Source organism: Gorilla gorilla, chromosome 3 (genome assembly GCF_029281585.2).
Source record: "Gorilla gorilla gorilla isolate KB3781 chromosome 3, NHGRI_mGorGor1-v2.1_pri, whole genome shotgun sequence".
Lineage (NCBI taxonomy): Eukaryota > Metazoa > Chordata > Mammalia > Primates > Hominidae > Gorilla > Gorilla gorilla.
The window spans coordinates 9,193,365-9,212,237 of NC_073227.2; the positions used below are offsets into that span (position 1 = coordinate 9,193,365).

Genomic DNA, 18,873 nt, shown 5'->3' on the forward strand with positions numbered 1-18,873 from the left:
AGCAGGCGACCCTCCACCCTGGCCCCAAACCCAAGCACTGCAGCGGCCCCGCAACCCCTCCCCCCACCCACATCCCCACTCCCCCGTCCCCAATGAGAATTCACTATTTTTAGGAAAAAGGGGAAGCCTCTCAGCAGACCCTTGAAAGGAAGTGACTTTGTGAGTAAGCGGAGGCAGGAACATCATGGCACAAGGGCACACGTCGCTCGCCCAGCTGGGCCCACCGTGGACGGCGCAGATGCTGCCCTCAGAGCAGCCTCCGAGACAAGCAGCTGCAGCGGTGCAGCCCAGGGCCCTCGCAGAAGCTTCCCCGGGGCCTGGCCTCGTGCTGAGAGAACTCTGCGCTCCTGAGGGCACCTGGCTGTCATGCACACGTGCTCACACACGAACACACACACCTACACGTGCGCACACTCACACTCCGTGCACACACATATGTGCACACTCATGCACGCGTGCACACACGTCTACCAGCTGAGTGCAGTAAAAGAACCGCATGAAAACCTTGCATCCTGGTTAAAAGTATGGTGACAACATGGACAGACAAAATGGAAAAGATGGGAAGAAACCTTAAGCCCAGGATCTGGCAGCACAAAGGTGCCTGGAAAGCGACAATCAGCGTTTTTATATTCAGGGAAGTCAGGAACACTGCCACCCACCCGCCAGTCCGGCGCCCATGCCAGACCCAGCCAAGATGCTTCCGGCCACATCACCCCTGCTGGCCCGCAGGGAGCTGGCCCAGGAGCCGAGAGGCCTATGGGAGCAGGCAGGGCTTGCTGAGGTGACAGCGGAGAGGAGAGGTCGGGCTTTGTTGCCAGGCAGCCCCCAACATTCAGGTCCTCTTTCCACCAAAAGCCATGTGGCCTCAGAGCGGCGTCACCCCGAAGCTTGTCCCAGCCGGGGCCTGACAGCAGGTAAAGGCTGACTAGCGACTCTGGATCCCTCAGAGTGTGGGGGAAGGTGGATGTGGTCCCACCTCGACATCCAGGGTCCCCTTGCTGGCCTCTGGGCATTTGGGTCCTGGTGTGATTACCCGGCCCCCTCTCCCTGCACAGGGGTGAACTGCATCTCCTGGAGGCAGGGCCAGTGTCCCACCACCTCCCCAGCACACCGAGCCCAGGTCTGGGCTCCCAGGAGGGCCTGGGGCCACCTGTGGGAGCAACCCAAACCCTCAGGCAGCTCCACCAGCAGAAAGCGTCATGCTGTGTGTGGGATAACCTCCTCAGGGGATTAGTTCTCAGGGCCTGGTCCGCTGGAAGCCAAATGCCTGTGCCCAGCCACCCACGACACCTGCAAGAGGCAGGAGATCCCCCAACAGTCACTCCCAGCCTTCATTCCACAGGGTCTGGTTTTCCTGGAAGGTGGGAAGTCCCAGGGTCCGAGGAGAGGGAGCGCAGGCCCCCATTTGTAGGAGTGAGTCAGCTGACCCGCCCCCGGGGTTCCTAATCTCACTAAGAAAGACTTTGCTGATGACAGGGTTTCCTGGGAGTCCATGCGTGCCTGGAGCAGCAGCGTCTCCAGGGACAGGCAGCCACCATGAGCCTCAGTGAGGAGCAGGCCCGGAGCTTTCTCGACCAGAACCCCGATTTTGCCCGCCAGTACTTTGGGAAGAAACTGAGCCCCGAGAATGTGGCCGCGGCCTGCGAGGACGGGTGCCCGCCGGACTGCGACAGCCTCCGGGAGCTCTGCCAGGTGGAGGAGAGCACGGCGCTGCTGGAGCTGGTGCAGGATATGCAGGAGAGCATCAACATGGAGCGCGTGGTCTTCAAGGTCCTGCGGCGCCTCTGCACCCTCCTGCAGGCCGACCGCTGCAGCCTCTTCATGTACCGCCAGCGCAACGGCGTGGCCGAGCTGGCCACCAGGCTCTTCAGCGTGCAGCCGGACAGCGTCCTGGAGGACTGCCTGGTGCCCCCCGACTCCGAGATCGTCTTCCCACTGGACATCGGGGTCGTGGGCCACGTGGCTCAGACCAAGAAGATGGTGAACGTCAAGGACGTGGCCGAGGTGGGTCTGTGCGGAGGCTCAGGGAGGCGGCTATGTGCATCTCTTGCACCTGTCTCAGGTGTCTACGGGTCAGCTCGGATCCTCAGGCCTCCAGGGAGGCCTCTTGTCAGGGCACAGGCTTGTTCTGTGCTGAGGAGCAAGTACCTAGAGCCCCCTCCCGGCACTGTGCCCTGGCCGCCTGCCTCTCCGACTCGGCTTCTGGCTCAAGCTGACATCGCGTGGCCACTGAGTTGGTTAGATCTGAGTCTAGGAGCCTCGGCTGAAGCAGACTCAGGCTCAAACCAGGGTGCCCCTGATTCTGCATCCACGTCCCATGGTGGGGACTGTGTAGTCCGTGTGAGGACCCCTGGCTTCCAGGAAGACTGACCAGATGGGGGCTTCAGGGCTCTCTGGGCTGGGAGGGAGGCCTTGCCTCGGGATTTGGGAAGAAGAGGTCACAGTCGAAGGTGGTGCAGACGCCCACAGGGAGGGGGAGCCAGGGGAACCCCAAACTCCCACTGTGGCAGAAGCAGCTTTATCCCATGGGAGCCCACGCCAGCCGCCAGGAGAGAACAAACCTGGTAGCCACTGAGCACAGGGGTCCAGGGTGGGACTGGGGAGGGACAAGAGACTGAGAATCGAGACAGGCTTACTGGACTCACTGAAGGAGGGAAGGGCAGGGCCTGTCCATGCAAAGCCTGGGCTGGGGCAGACGCTTCCCGAGGACAGAGGCGGTCCTGGCGGGACTGGAGAACAAGCGGGGTGTGAGGTGCCTGCCAGACTGGGTGAGGGCAGCGGCCAGCAGAGACCTGGAAAGGCCCTGAGGCGCTGCCCGGCAAGGGGGCTCTGAGGAAGAAGGGGAGGGGGGAAGCCCCTTCTCCCTGTCCTGCACCCGTCCCAGCTTCCTCTCCCCATTTCTGTCCCCACAGCTAAGGAGGCTGCAAGAGGCCCAGGCAGCCTCCGCTGTTGCTGGATGAGCCTTGGGAATTACCCACCAGGCCGCCAGCCCAGGGGCAGGTGTGGTCCCTCCTTCCCAGGCAGCTGGGGAGTGGCAATCCTGGTGTTTGTTTGTTTGTTTGTTTTTGAGACAGAGTCTTGCTCTGTCACCAGGCTGGACTACAGTGGCATGATGTCAGCTCACTGCAACCTCCGCCTCCCACGTTCAAGCGATTCTCCTGCCTTGGCCTCCCGAGTAGCTAGGACTAGAGGTGACCGCCACCACACCCGGCTAATTTTTGTATTTTTAATAGAGAGAGTTTCGTCCTGTTGGTCAGGCTGTTCTCGAACTCCTGACATCAGGTGATCCACCTGCCTCAGACTTCCAAAGTGCTGGGATAACAGGCGTGAGCCACCGCACCAGGCCGGAAGTGGCAATCCTCTTATCCCAATGGCAGTAAGCAAGCAGCAAGGCAGTGACCTAGATTCAGTAATCCCTGGGTTACCTTCATCTCCACCTCCCTCCTAAGAAGTGGGGCACCCACAAATCAATCGTGCATCAGGAGCATGAGTTACCAGGAAGCCAGGAAACTTCACAGCGGTGGGGCCTGGGGTGGACACCAGCTGCTCCTCCCTCCCCCCGTTACCTCCTCCCTCCTCCCCTCACTCTCCTGCCACCCTCCTCCCTCCTTTTCTGCCATCCTCCCTCTCTCCCTTCCTTCCTCCTGCACACAATCCCCAAGACAACTTCTCATCCCCACCCTGTCCCAAGTCCGGGCTGTGTCTTTCTTGCCCCCAGGAGTTTGTCCCCCGCTGCCACCACCCCTTCACCACTTTGTCCCCACCCGGCTGATGGTCTCTCGTCCCTGCTCTGTGGGTCCTCCTCAAACTGCTGGGCTGTCCTAGGTCCGTCCCTCGGCCTGGCCTGTTCCCCAGGGCTGTTCCAGGTCCTGCCACCCCCACCCCCAGTGCCATGGCCGCACCTGCCCCAGGACTGACCTCCGAGGCCTCTCCCCTGCCCAGTGTAGCTGGTGCCATTCCAAGGAGCTGGGCATGGTGTCTGCCCCTCCATTCTGTGGAGTCTTAGTTATCTCAGACTAAGGGAACAGAAACTTGAGTCTGAATTGCCACAAAAAAAGCAAATCTTCATGAAGTGCAAATCCTCATGAAGTGCATATCCTCATGAAGTGCATCTCAGCACCCTAAGCACTGCCAAGTGGCTTCTGGGTTCACGTCTCAGTTTACAGAAGGGGGGACTGAGGCAGAGCACACCTCAGTCTGGCCCACTGCACCCTCTTTGGAGGGTGTGAGCCGCACCGGCCATTTCAGGAGAGCAGCTCGTGGCTGTGGTGGAAGAGTCCCTCAGACGGGGCGTGGGCGGCCAGCACGCAACACCCGGGCCACCCGGAGTCTCACCCTCCTGCCCGGGCCACCCGGAGTCTCGCCCTCCTGAGCCTTGTCTCCCTGTTTACATTGGGGAACTAAGGTCTGCCCCTCAAGGGCGCTGCAGCGGCTAAACCAGCCTGCTCCTGAGCACAGGCGGGCCCTGAGTCTGCAGGGCCGGCAGGCCCCAGGTAACCAGCTCCTCCCTGAGCTGCAAGTGTCCATCCTCCTGGAGCTGAGGGTGCCAGCCCAGGCCGAAGGCTGCAGTAGCCTGGCCTGTGGGCCCTCTTGTCCCCAGGGGTCTGTCCCAGGGGCCACCACGGAGGGAGGGGCTGCCCAGGGCTCACACTCTCGGGCCTACAGGGAGCCCAGGCAGTGCCAGGCCACGTGGGACCAGCTTCTGGGAGGTGCAGGGCTTCAGCTGATGGCTCCAAGTCCCTGTCTGCTCCCAGAACCCCACGACTACACATGTTGTGTGTCACGGCAGCCCCTCGGGGAGACACAGCAAATCCCAGGGCCTGCACAAGGGGGGCCCTGCCGGGACTCAGGACTGAGCACAACCTTCCTGGAGCCTGGCCCAGGCCTGGGCATGGATTGTGAACCCTAAAACTTTGGGCTCAGGAACCACAGGTCCCAGAAGGTGGACACCAGGCCCCCCTCCATCCCTCCCAACATGTCAGAAGCCAATGGGCCAGCCGGGTGAGAGGCCCTGCCCAGCCACCCAGTGTTCATGGCCCCTTGACAAGCCTCTTGGCAGGAAGGAAGCACAGGTCGGGTGCAGAGAGGGAGGAGTGAGTGGGCCTGTGAGGTGGCACGGCCTTCCCCATCCCCCGTTGTGCACCCCGGGCAGGGACGCCGCCCACACCTGATGAGGGGGAAGCCACCAGCCCTGCCATCACCCCTTTGTGGCTCCTCAGACCTGCAAGAGTTCACAGCGAGGGCAGCTGGGATGGACGATCCTGGTGGGCTGGTGGGGCTCGGCCACGGCCACCAAGTGGCGGGGAAGGACTCACACCCCGGCTCTGACTGTGCAGCGGTTTCTGAGCCCAGCCCCAGCCGAACAGCCACGGACCCCGCAGTGCTGTGCATGCAGCCTCAGCCTCCACCCCCTTCCAGCTCCTCTCCCTGGGAACCTCACGGGAAGCCATCCCAAAGGCCCGTCCCGGGACACTGGTGGGTCCCCTGACCCCTGCCCCAAAACACCTCATCACGGGGTCCTGCATGTTGCCAGCAGTCAAGACCCTTGGACTCAGTCCTGTGGTGGTCTCTACAAGGCTGGACAGAGCAGGGGCGTTGAGAACACGGGCTGGGTGGGAATCCAGAGATAGAGGGAGGAGGGCGGCAGGACCGGCCGTCAGCCATGCTGAGCACAGACGGCAGAGGAGGCGTGGGGCTCGGGCAGTTGGGGGTTCTTTGGAGAAGCCACAGTGGGTGTGAAGGCCCCAGAGTGAGGCCCAGCTGCTCGGCTATGTGAGCACACACAGCCCCCTGGCCTGCTAGAGGCAGAGCAAATGCAGGGGGTTCCCAGGAGCCTGAGAGTCCACAGCTGCCGCCTGTTCCCAGACAAGGCTCCTGGCATGTCTGACCAGGAGCCTCTGGGGAAGCAGGGAAGCCTGGACTGGACAGTAGAGAGGAAGAGACCAGCAGGCAAGGACCCCCCCGCCAGGCATCACTACAGGGGACACAGAACCCAGAGGGCACCAGAGAGGAGAGACGGGGGGCCAGCAGGGGCCACGTGTTAATCTTCACCGACAGACGCACGATGGTGTGGCTGCATTTCACAATGGGTGGGGCAGCTGGCAGTCGGACAGGGAGGCCGAGGGATCCATCCCTGTGGCCGAGGGGAGTTTGCAGGGCTGTCATCTCAGGAAGTGAAGGCTGGGCTGGGGTCGGGCTGCTGGGCCACAAGGGGCAGCAGGAGGGAGCCGCTGAGGCTAGAAGCTGCACCAGCCAAGCTGGGACCAAGGTGGCTGTGGCCTCGCTGGTACCGAGTGCCCATCCATGCATGGGCAGCAGAGTGACCAGACGCTGGGGAAAGGAGAGCAGGTGTCAGTGAGAGAGTGGCCGGATGTTTCCACGTGGGACTCTTCGCAGTCTCGATGGCAGATTTACAAAAAAGTAAACATTCCCTGTGGTGTCAGGGAAGCTGAGGAGGGCAGAGGGCAGAGTGCAAGCCAGGGTTTGGAGCAGATGTTCCTGGGGAGCCCCTGGGCTGGGCCAGCTGCTCGCAGAAGCCTGACAAGGTACAGGGAAGGAGGAACGAGGGGCAACCCCACTCAAAACCAGCTGCTCAGAGGAGCATAGCTTCTGGCAGAACCTCCGCGGTGGCCAAGCCCCAATTCTGGCTGCCTGCTCTGGACCTCTAAGGAGCTGTTCCTCTCGCTCCTAAGGGTGTGGGGGCTGGTGAGACACAAAGAGGCTGCAGTCACAAAGCCTCAGCGTGAAGGTCTCAGTGCTGGGACCAAGGGTGTATCTGGCACAGGCCTGGAAGGACCAGGGAGTGAATGGGGCCAGTGGTGAAGGAGAGAGGCTGTCGGCATAAGGATGGTAACGGCAGCCCACCTCAGCTGGGACAGCTGAAATGGAGCCAGGTGCCTGCTGAGACCAGTGATGCAGCCAGGAAGGCAGGGGACCCAGGAGCAGCTGTGAAGAAGAAAAGACGGCAGACGAACGGGCTGAGAGAGCATTTTACAGAGTCCTGAGTGCACTTAAATCCCAGGATGGGGAGAAACTATGAAGAAGAGAAGGTGACAAATAGCGTGAGGTTCTTGGGTGGAGGGTAGGCCACAAGAGAGAGGCAGGAAGGCTCTGTGGCTGTTCCCATACTTTCTTTGTGAAACAAGAGCTGTGAAAACGTGTGGGGCAGAGAGAAGTGACAGAGTCAGGTCTGAGATCCAGGAAGAAACTGGTAGAGACAAAGCTGGCAAGAGAAGTGAGGCTGAACATTCATCAACCATAGCCTGTGTGACTATGGGGCACCATCTGAGGGTCACGTTGCGTGGATCTGTGTGGCTCTATCTAAGAGTCACATTGTGTGGATCCTGTGGCACTGTCTGAGGGTTACATTGTGTGGATCCTGTGGCGCTGTCTGAAGGTCATGTTATGTGGATCTGTGTGACACCGTCTGAGGGTTACATTGTGTGGATCCTTGTGGCACTGTCTGAGGATCACATTGTATGGATTTGTGTGTGGGACCATCTAAGCGTCATGAGGATCACGTTGCGTGGGTCCATGTGGCTCCATCTGAGGGTCATGTTGTGTGGATTTATGTGTGGGACCATCAAAGGGTCATGGGGGTCACATTGTGTGGGTTCATGTGGCACCATCTGAGGGTCATATTGTGGGGATTTGTGTGTGGGACCATCAAAGGGTCATGAGGGTCACGTTGTGTGGGTCCATGTGGCACCATCTGAGGTCATCCTGTGTGGATCTGTGTGGCACTATCTGAGGTCATCCTGTGTGGATCTGTGTGGCACTATCTGAGGTCATCCTGTGTGGATCTGTGTGACACCATCTGAGGTCATCCTGTGTGGATCTGTGTGGCACCATCTGAGGGTCATGTTGTGCTCTTTCCAGAATCACTGGTATATGTCCAGGTGTCATGCTGTGATCTGTGTGGCACCATCTGAGTGTCACGTTATGTGAATCCATGTGGTATCAGCTGAGAGTCATGCTGTGTGGATCCGTGTGGCACTGTCTGGGGGTCACGTTGTGTGGATTTGTGTGTGGCACCATCTAAGGGTCATCTTGTGTGATGCCATCTGAGGATCACATGTGGATCCATGAGGCACCGTCTGAGGGTCATGTTGTGTGGATCCATGTGGTGCCGTCTGAGGGTTATGAGGGTCACATTGTGGGGATCTGTGTGGTGCCATCTCAGGGTCACGTTGTGTGGATCCGTGTGGCACCATCTCTGGATCACCTGTGGATCTGCATGGTGCTGTCTGGGGGTCACATTGGGGGGATCTGTGTGGTGCTGTCTCGGGGTCATGTTGTGTGGATCTGTGTGGCACCATCTCTGGATCACGTTGTGTGGATCCATGTGGCACCATCTCTGGATCATGTTGTGTGGATCTGCATGGTGCCATCTGAGGGTCACATTGTGTGGATCTGTGTGGTGCCGTCTGAGGGTCATGTTGTGCTCTTTCCATAATCACTGGTATATGTCCAGGTGTCATGCTGTGAAGATCAGCAACCAGGGAAGGACCCCAGGTGAGGGTGTCAGCGAGGTTGGCAAGGGATGGGTAAAAGGATGGACTCCAGGTAGAAAGGGAGGGAAACAGTAACAGAGACTCTGAATTCAGCAGGGAGCACACATGGTGGCCACTGTAGCACTGACGGCTGGTAGAGGAGACACTGTCCAAACCGCCACAGGCACAACAGGCACCACGACAAGCAGGCAGGAGTGTGCTGTGCTTGGCCTCAGGGGACACAGGTGCAGAGATGAGCCCTCGGGGGACGCAGGTGCAGAGATGAGCCCTTAGGGGTTGCAGGTCGTGAGATGAGCCCTCCCTCAGGGACCATCCCTGTTTCAGATCCAATAAAGGGATGCTGGCCCCACTGCCCACGCTGCCACCCCTGCCAGGGCTCACTCACCCGTCTTCCTGCTCCACCATCTTTTAAATGCTGGTTTTCCTTCAATGCCAGCCCACATGGCTATGGGCAGCAGCTGTATCTCCAAGAATCAGGAAATGAGGAGCAGGAAGGGTGGGTGCCATTTAGGAGCACGCTAGCACCTCGGCCAGCCCCCAGCAGGCTTCCTCTGACCTCTCAACCTTGCTGCAGGGGAAGGGGGTGGAGGGGAGTTGCGAGGCGTCTGCCCTCTGCCGCTGCAGGGCCACCGTCCCTAGAAACAGCAGGAGATGTGAGGCGCATCCCAGGAGCTCCCGTTCAGCTGGCGCAGTGGCTGAGGGCAGAGCCTGTTATTTTTGCCCCATTGACTGGTGAGGAGAAGGCCACAGAACCACCCTGTGCCCGCTGCAGGTCGCACAGGTGGGAAGTCCTGACCCCAGCAGGGCTGACCCCGGACCCGTCCATCTGGGTCACTGCCCCAGGGCACCCTGGCCTCATGTAAACAAATGTCAGAACCAGGAAGTAAGAGGAGGGTCTGGGGTCACATCCAACTCTCTGAAGGACAGAATCCCAGTCGCCGGGGGGTGTCTGGTCTCAGTAACCCTCACTGTGTCTGAGCTGAGGCAGAGTTCAGCTGACCTGTTCCTTGAGGGGCCGGAACCTAAGAGCCAAGAGAGGAGGGGCTGCTCTAAATCTGGTGGGAGTGAGGGTGGGTGGATACCCCCTGGGAGCCAGAGGCAGGCAAAGTTCTCATCACGGTGGGCCCCAGACCCCAGGGGGCAGACCCCTGGGAGTGTGCGCCTGGGAGGCCAGAGGGGTGGAGGACAGACCCCAGGAGTGCAAGGACTCCCACCCCGGCCTGCCAGCTGCACCTGCCCTGGCTAAACTGTCCGACGAACAAGCCCCCAATTAGAATGGGCCCATCCCACATCCTACCAATGGCTGTCTCTCAGGGAAGAGTGTAGGAGTGTCCTGCAGGGGCCTGAAGGCAGGAGAGGCAGGAGGGGCCTGAAGGCAGGAGGCTTCAGGGACAAGGCGAGCAGGCAGGCTCAACAGGCATCCAGGAGGCCCAACGTGGCCGGAGGGCGGCAGGTGCGGGAGGTGCCAGGCAGGGCGGGGCCCCCCATGAGGCCTGTCCAAGTCTGCTGGACTGAGCACTGGGGGGCACCAGCGTCCTCCGCACAGGGGTGCATGGAGCCAGGCTGGAGCCACAGGGACAGGCCCAGCTTTCACCGCCCGGTGGCCACATCCCAGTGCCCAGCAGGGCCCCCGGGCACCTCACACCTGGAGGGCAGCAGCCCCCACAGAGCTTGACGACAACCCCAGTGGTGCGGGCTCCAGGCCTACGGAGCGACAGCCTCTTTAGCCTCTTTCCTCTCTTGCGGCAGTGCCCTCACTTCAGCTCATTTGCGGACGAGCTCACCGACTACAAGACAAAGAATATGCTGGCCACACCCATCATGAATGGCAAAGACGTCGTGGCGGTGATCATGGCAGTGAACAAGCTCAACGGCCCATTCTTCACCAGCGAAGACGAAGATGTGAGTGTGGGGGGCACCTGGGTAGCCGCACGTCTGCCTCCCTGCCCGCCCGCCCGCCCTCCTGTTCTGTGCTGCGCGTCCACCTCCTCACCTGCCCGCCCGCCTGTTCTGTGCTGCGCGTCCACTTCCTCACCTGCCTGCCCGCCTGTTCTGTGCTGCACGTCCACCTCCTCACCTGCCTGCCCGCCTGTTCTGTGCTGCGCGTCCACCTCCTCACCTGCCTGCCCGCCTGTTCTGTGCTGCGCGTCCACCTCCTCACCTGCCTGCCCGCCTGTTCTGTGCTGCACGTCCACCTCCTCACCTGCCTGCCCGCCCGCCCGCCCGCCCGCCCTCCTGTTCTGTGCTGCGCGTCCACCTCTTTACCTGCCTGCCCACCCGCCCGCCCTCCTGTTCTGTGCTGCGCGCCCACCTCTTTACCTGCCCTCCCGCCCGCGTGTTCTGTGCTGCGCGTCTGCCTCCCTGCCTGCCTCCCTGCCTGCCTGCCTGCGTGTTCTGTGCTGCGCCTCTGCTGGGCTGCTGGGCTCCACGTGCTCATCTGCACATCGCTGTGCTCCTGTGTGTCTGCGCACACCTGTGTGTGTGTGAGAGAGAGAGAGAGAGCTTGCGTGCCCACCCTGTGCACCTGAGCTTGTGTGTGCCAATCCATGTCTGCCTGCGGGGCACAGCTTCCTGGCGTGTCTGGGCACCCTCAGGCGAGCATGTTTCTCCTGCAAAATACCCACGGGGACACATGTCTGAAAACTGGAATTTTAATTCCTCTTGTTGCAATTCCTGTTTCAGGTGTTCTTGAAGTACCTGAATTTTGCCACGTTGTACCTGAAGATCTATCACCTGAGCTACCTCCACAACTGCGAGACGCGCCGCGGCCAGGTACCCACACGCTGAGCACAGCCCTGCCCATGTGGGCCAGGGTCCCTCCGCCCATCTCGCTGCCTGCACAGAGGCGGGTGGTGGCAGGTGGTCTTGTGCTCACCTGGGTAGGTCCTTGGGTGGGCATTGCTCAGGGGAGAGGAGGGCCCCATGGCTTCTGTGGCTGTGCTGAGCTGCAATGGCCAGACCCATCTGCCGCCTGCCTGCGATCTGGCCAGAGTGGGTGTGAGGCACCTGCAGAGGGGGAAAGGTGCACCCTTCCTAGAGGCTGCCCCCAACCTCCTTGGGAGAAGCCAGTATGAGTGACGAGTGAGCAGGGAGCAGAGGGGCTCCCTGGCAGGTCCAGCCCTGGCTGAGAGAGGGTGCAGGGGCAGGTCCGGCCCTGACTGAGAGGGTGCAGGGGCAGGTCCGGCCCTGGCTGAGAGAGGGTACGGGGGCAGGTCTGGCCCTGGCCGAGACGCTGGGGAGGGAGGCCTGAGGACCTTAAGGAGTCAGGTGTGCCGAGGTGCGTGGGAAAACGCAGGGGGATGACCTCCAGGGCAGGTGGTCCTCCCATCTGAGACCCTGGCTCAGGGGAGACCTGGATGGATAGTGAGTGGGCCGGGGGAGGGAGGCTCTATGTTGGGGCTGGGAAGCCGTCCACGCAGTGTCCTGGGGGCTGAGCCACAAAGGAGAACTGTGAAGACGGCGGTCACCTCCTGCCTTCGCCGTGTCTTGTTCTGCCTGCGGATGCTGCCTGGCCCTGGTCACCTGCTGCGAGCCTGCTGAACGTGGCGAGAGGCTGAGGTCTTTATCTCAGCATCTGGAGGAAGGCTGGGTTTAGGGGCCTCCTCCTGGCCCCAGGGCTGCCTCAGGGGCAGTCTGGAAAGGCCGTCAGGGCCCCTGGGGCATCCAGCCATCCAGCCAGTGGACACCTGTGAGAAAACCCCCCGGAGGGAAGTCTGAGCCCCAATCCAAGCAGGCCTCTCACGGCCAGGGCCATGGGAACCAGGGACCAGGCAGAGCATCTGTGTAATGTATCTGGAATTCTTTTGCGTGAGAGATTTGTCTCTTCTCCTCATTTACTAATTTATTCAACCATTTATTTATGTCAGTGTGGACTTATGAGTATTGCATGCTTAGGTTATAATTCAATATGATTTTATTTTCTTGCTCACGTGAGTCCAGCTTTGGCCACTGGGAGCTCTTTTACTTGGCTTCTGTGCCCTTTTTACATGACCCCATCACTGTGGGGTTTTGCTTTGCTTTGTTTTTTGGTTTTTTAATGTTTTTGGTTTTTGTTTTGTTTTGTTTTTGAGACAGGGTCCATCTGGGCTCGCTACAACCTCTGCCCCCCCGGTTCAAACGATTTCCTGCCTCAGCCTCCGAGTAGCTGGGATCACCGACATGCACCACCAGGCCCGGCTAATTTTTGTATTTTTAGTAGAGACGGGGTTTCACCATGTTGGCCAGGCTGGTCTCCAACTCCTGACCTCAAATGATCCTCCTGCCTCGGCCTCCTAAAGTGCTGTGATTACAAGTGTAAGCCACTGCACCCGACCAGAGTTTTTAAATATATTTTCAACACAAGTCCTTTATCAGATATGTTTGTTTTGAGAGCTTCTTGCTAAATTGGGGTCCCATTGAGGGCCCCAATGAGGGTCCCAGTAATGAGGGGTCCTCGTTACCCTAGCAGGTAATGAGGGGGGCTGGGCCTGGTGTTTATCCTGCACCTTTCACAGGTTCTTCTTTCACTCAGTGGGCAGCCTCGTGCCTAATTATCCAGCCCACAACCAGGGGCTCCCTCACACAGGAAACTTGTTCATATCGGCAGGTGCCTGAGGCTTGTGTCTGACCCATGACCAGGTCATGCCTACCTGGCCATCGCTCTGGTACAGGGAGCCCAACCCTCTGTTCCCTCCAGCATCCCAGGGAAAAGCTGGCCTGGGGTAGCTCCTAGCTCTTCAGATGGAAGCACAAATTCAGTCCACCACTGTGATAGGAAACACGTGCAAAGATTTTTACTACAGGTCCTGGGCAGGAAGGGCACCGTGATTCCGGAGGGCAGTTTTGTTTTTTGGGGGGTGTTTTCTTTTTTCTTGAGACAAGGCCTCACTCTGCTGCCCAGGCTGGAGTGCGGTGGTGCAATCATAGCTCACTGCAGCCTCAAATTCCTGGGCTCAACAGATCCTCCTGCCTCAGCCTCCCAAGCAGCTGGGACTACAGGTGCGCCCCACCACACCTGGGTAATTTTTTTTTTTTAGAGACAGAGTCTTGCTGTGTTGCCCAGGATGACAGGAGGGCAGTTCTGTGATGTTTTTCTTGGGGTCCACAGTTCACAGGAGGCAGAAATGGCAAGTCAGGCAGAGCAGGGGCTCTGCTAGCAGCAAACATGAGGGAATAGAGAGCAGGTCCCTTAAGTTCATGGGCAAATGTCTGAACAGCCTTTTCTAAAGGAAAGGGGGAGAAGTGGGGAGCCCAGGCTTCTGGGCAGGAGAGATGCCTCTAAGTTCTTATGGCTGCCATCGGCTTGAGCCATTTAGGTGCAGGACTGGAAACTGTCAAGGGTGACTAAGCCCTGCTTCTGGCATGAGAAAGTTAAACTTGTATTCAAAAGTGATGCTGAGGCCAGGCACGGTGGCTCATGTCTGCAATCCCAGCACTTAGGGAGGCCGAGGCGGGCAGATCACCTGAGGTCAAGAGTTTGAGACCAGCCTGGGCAACACGGTGAAACCCTGTCTCTACTAAAATACAAAAAATTAGCCAGACATGGTGGTGCATGCCTGTAGTCCCAGCTACTTGGGAGGCTGAGGCAGGAGAATCGCTTGAACCCAGGAGCTGGGTTCTCCCCCTCAGGTCCTCCTGCCCAGGACCTGAAGTGAGCCGAGATCACACCACTGTACTCCAGCCTGGGTGACAGAGCAAGACTCCATCTCCAGAAAAATAAAAAAAGTGATGCTGAGACCAGGAGCAGTGGCTCACCTCTACAGGCCCAGCACTTTGGAAGGCTGAGGTGAGAGAATCATTTGAGGCCAGGAATTTGAGATCAGCCTGGTCAATATAGTGAGACCCTATCTCTACAAAAAAAGAAGAGTGATTTGCAAATATTTTCTACCAAGATGTGGCTTGTCTTTTAACTCACTTTACACTGTATTTTGCAAAATAGTTTTAAATTTTATTATAATAAAGTCCAATTGGCCAGGCGTGGTGGCTCATGTAATCCCAGCACTTTGGGAGGCCAAGGCAGGCCAATCACCTGAGGTCAGGAGTTCAAGACCAGCCTGGCCAAGATGGTGAAACCCCATCTCTACTAAAAAAAATATGAAAATTAGCCAGGCATGGTGGCGGGCACCTGTAATCCCAGTTACTCAGGAGGCTGAGGCAAGAGAATCACTTGAACCTGGGAGACAGAGGTTGCAGTGAGCTGAGATGGCACCATTGCACCCCAGCCTGGACGACAGAGTAAGACTCCATCTTGGAAAAAAAAAATCCAACTTAGCATTTTTTTTTTCCCTCATGGATTGTATTTTGTGTTGTATCTAAAAACTCATCACTAAACCCAAGGTCACCTAGATTTTCTCTTATTGTCTGCTAGAAGTTGTATAGATTTGTATTTTACATTAGATGTGTGATTCATTTTCTGAAAGGTGTAAGGTCTGCATCTAGATTAATTTTTTGTGTTGTTGTTGGCATGTGGTAGTCCAGTTGATCCAGCACCATATGTAGAAAAAGCCTACCTTTTCTCCGTCGTATTGCTTTTGCTCTTTTGTCAAAGATCACCTGGCTCTGTTGGTGAGTCTATTCCTGAGCTCTTTATTCTGTTCCACTGTTGTATGTGTTTATTCATCCATGATACCAGACCATCTTGATCACTGTAGGTTTAGAGTAAGTCTTGAAGTTGGGAATGTCAGCGCTCTAATTGTCTTTCTTCTGCAGTATTGTGCTAGCTATTCTGGGTTTGTTGCCTTTCCACATAAACCTTAAGAGTCAGTTTGTCAATATCCACAAAGTAGCTTACTGGTATTGTAATTGGGACTGTATTAAATCTGTAGATCAAGTTGGGAAAAATTGCCATCTTAGAAATAATGTATCTTCCAATTGATAAACACAGAATATCTCTTCATTTATTTAGATATTTGATTCCTTTTATCAGAATTTTGCAGTTTTTGCATACAAATCCATAATTTTATTAGATTTGTACCTAAGTATTTCATTTTCCCATGGTAATGTAAGAGATATTGGGTTCTTAATTTCAAATTCCAATTCTTCATTGCTGTTATAAAGCAAAGCAATGGACCTTTGTATGTTAACTTTGTATCCTGGACAGAGAAGAGGTGAGGGTGAGGCAGTCAGCGCAGGAGCCAGGTCAGGCTGGGCAGGGGGTCCCTGAGTGCCCGAGGCCTCACCTTCTCCTTGGTCATGTCCAGGGGGCTCACCAAGTACCGTCACAGCCACACTTTTAAAACCAAGGTCTGTTGGGCTGTGCGGCAGGGGCAGGCCACCTAGGCGTCCCAGCTCCTGGGGGACCCATGAGGCCCTGACCACAGCCCCGCACACAGCCGTCAGAGACACACTTTTTTTGTTTTTTGTTTTTTGTTTTCTGAGACAGAGTCTCACTCTGTCACCCAAGCTAGAGTGCAGTGACGCAATCTCAGCTAACTGCAACCTCCACCTCCCGGGTTCAAGCGACTCTCCTGCCTCAGCCTCCCAAGTAGCTGAGACTACTGATGTGCGTCACCATGCCCACCTAATTTTTGTATTTTTAGTAGAGACGGGGTTTCACCATGTTGGCCAGGCTGGTCTTAAACTCCTGACCTCAGGTGATCTGCCCACATCAGCCTCCCAAAGTGCTGGAATTACAGGCGTGAGCCACCATACCGAGCCAGGAGTTTTTTATTGATTATTGGTGTTTTTACCTAGACAATCATGTCATCTGCAAACAAAGATAGTTTTATTTCTTCCTTCTCAATCTATATACATTGTATTTCTTTTTCTTGCCTTATTGCACTAGCTAGGACTTCAAGTATAATGTTGAATGTGAGTGGTGAGAGGAGGGAGATATCTTTGCCTTATTCCCAATCTTAGGAGAAAGCATCCACTTTCTCACCATTAAGAATGACATCGCCCAGCTGGGCATGGTGGCTCACGCCTATAATCCCAGCACTTTGGGAGGCCAAGGTGGGTGGATCACCTGAGGTCGGGAGTTTGAGATCAGCCTGACCAACATGGAGAAACCCCCGTCTCTACTAAAAATACAAAAAATTAGCCAGGCATGGTGGTGCATGCCTGTAATTCCAGCTACTTGGGAGGCTGAGACAGGAAAATCGCTTGAACGTGGGAGGCAGAGGTTGTGGTGAGCCAGGATCGTGCCATTGCACTCCAGCCTGGGCAACAAGAGTAAACTCTGTCTGGAAAAAAAACAAAACTAAACTAAAAAAAGAATGACATCACCCAGCATGGTGGCGCATGCCTATAATCCCAGCACTCTGGAAGGCTAAGGCAGGCAGATAGCTTGAGCCCAGGAGCTTGAGACCAGCCTGGGCAACATGGCGAAACACCATCTCTACAAAAAATGCAAAAAAGTTAGCCAGGTGTGGTGGTGTGTACCAGCAGTCCCAGCAACTCGCCACTGCACTCCAACCTGGGCAACAGACACTGTCTCAAAAAAAAAAAAAAAAAGAATGCCCTTAGCTCTAGGATTTTTGTTGAATTTTTAAAATCCACTTGAGGAAGTTCTCTCTATTTCTAGTTTGCTAAGTGTTTTTATTCAGAATGAGTGTTGGATTTTTCAAATTTTTTTCTGCATTGATTGATAACATCATGTATTTTTTGAACAAATTGTGAACGAGCTTTGCATACCTGGAATAAATGCCACCTGGTCATGTAGTGTAATTATTATTTTCATACATTGTTAAATCGATCTTACCATGTTTTGTTAAGAATTTTGGCATCTACAGGCCGGGTGTGGTGGCTCACACCTATAATCCCAGCACTTTGGGAGGTTGAGGTGGGCGGATCACGAGGTCAAGAGATTGACACCATCCTGGCCAACTTGGTGAAACCCCGTCTCTACTAAAAATGCAAAAATTAGTTGGGTGTGGTGGCAGACGTCTGTAGTCCCAGCTACTCAGGAGGCTGAGGCAGGAGAATCACTTGAACCCAGGAAGTGGAGGTTGCAGCGAGCCAAGATCATGCCACTGCACTCCAGCCAGGGAGACAGAGCGAGATTCCATCTCAAAAAAAGAAAAAACAAAAAAGAATTTTTGCATCTATATTCATGAGCTACATTGGTCTGTAGTTTTTCTTTCTTATAATGTCTTTATCTGGTTTTGCTATTAGGATAATTTTGACCTCATTGAATGAGATAAGGGTGTTTCCTCTGCTTCTATTTTTTGGAAGAGATTGTAGTGAACTGACATAACATCTTTCGTAAATGTTTGGTCAGATTCACCAGTGAAACCATTAGTGACTGGTGCTTTCTTTTTGGATGATTATTAATTATTGATTCAATTTCTTTAATACTCAGAGAACTCTTCAGATTCTTCTAATTCTCCTGGTGTGAGTCTTGGTAGTTTGTGTCTTTCTAGTGATCAGTCTATTTCATCTAAGTTAAAATCAAATTTTGAGGCATAGAGTTGTCATAATATTTATTATTTATTTTCTTCTGCTTGCTTTAGGCTTAATTTGAAGTTCTTTTTCTAGTTTCTTAAGCTTTGAGTATTGATTTAGATCTTTCTTCTTGTTTATTATGTGCATTCAATACTATAAATTTCCCTCCAAGCACTGCTTTCCCTGCACCTGACAAATTCTGACAGGTTGTATATTTTTATTCTTATTTAGTTCAAAATCTTTTTTTTTTTTTTTTTTTTTTTGACGGAGTCTCGCTCTGTAGCCAGGCTGGAGTGCAGTGGTGGGATCTCGGCTCACTGCAACCTCCACCTCCCGGGTTCATGCCATTCTCCTGCCTCAGCCTCCCGAGTAGCTGGAACTACAGACACACACCACCACACCCAACTAATTTTTGCATTTTTAGTAGAGACGGGGTTTCACCATGTTGGCCAGGATGGTCTCGATCTCTCGACCTCGTGATCTGCCCGCCTCGGCCTCCCAAAGTGCTGGGATTACAGGCGTGAGCCACCGCGCCCCTAGTTCAAAATCTTTTAAAAGGTCTCTTCAGACTCTGGCCCATCTGTTATTTGGAAGTGTGTTGTTAAATCCATTTTTAATTTTTCAGCTATATTTCTGTTATTGATTTCTAATTTAATTGCACTATGGTATAAGAACATATTTTTCATTATTTTTATTTTCAAAACTTTGTTAAGATGTGTTTTATGGCCCAGAATGTGGTTTATCTTGCTGTATGCTCCACGTGACCGTGAGAAGAATGTGTATTGTGCTGTTGGCGGATGAGGTAAATTATAGATGTCAGTTATGTCCATTCGAACAACAGTGTTTTTATTTTTTTTATTTTTATTTTTTTGAAACAGATTCTTTCTCTGTTGCCCAGGCTGAAGTGCAGTGGTGTGATCTCAGCTCACTGCAACCTCCACCTCGTGGATTCAGGTGATTCTCCTGCCTCAGCCTCCTGAGTAGCTGGGACTACAGGCAC

General features: G+C 55.3%; 1 protein-coding gene and 1 long non-coding RNA gene across 2 annotated transcripts in view; one reads left to right on the forward strand and one right to left on the reverse strand.

Annotated features, from left to right (window-relative positions):
- The first annotated feature begins 331 nt into the window (after positions 1-331).
- PDE6B (phosphodiesterase 6B) overlaps positions 332-18,873 on the forward strand; it is a 45,382-nt gene continuing 26,840 nt past the window's right edge. The window contains exons 1-4 of the mRNA XM_055384255.2: positions 332-914; positions 1,477-2,004; positions 10,263-10,415; positions 11,196-11,285. Coding sequence (XP_055240230.2) covers positions 1,537-2,004; positions 10,263-10,415; positions 11,196-11,285 — 711 coding nt within the window. The 5' untranslated portion in view covers positions 332-914; positions 1,477-1,536. The remainder of the gene's footprint in view (positions 915-1,476; positions 2,005-10,262; positions 10,416-11,195; positions 11,286-18,873) is intronic.
- Positions 6,008-10,392, reverse strand: LOC129532930 (uncharacterized). Its single transcript, XR_008678877.2, has 3 exons — positions 9,811-10,392; positions 8,899-9,148; positions 6,008-6,945 (listed from the first exon to the last, which is right to left on the reverse strand). It is a non-coding gene; the product is annotated as an uncharacterized lncRNA (long non-coding RNA).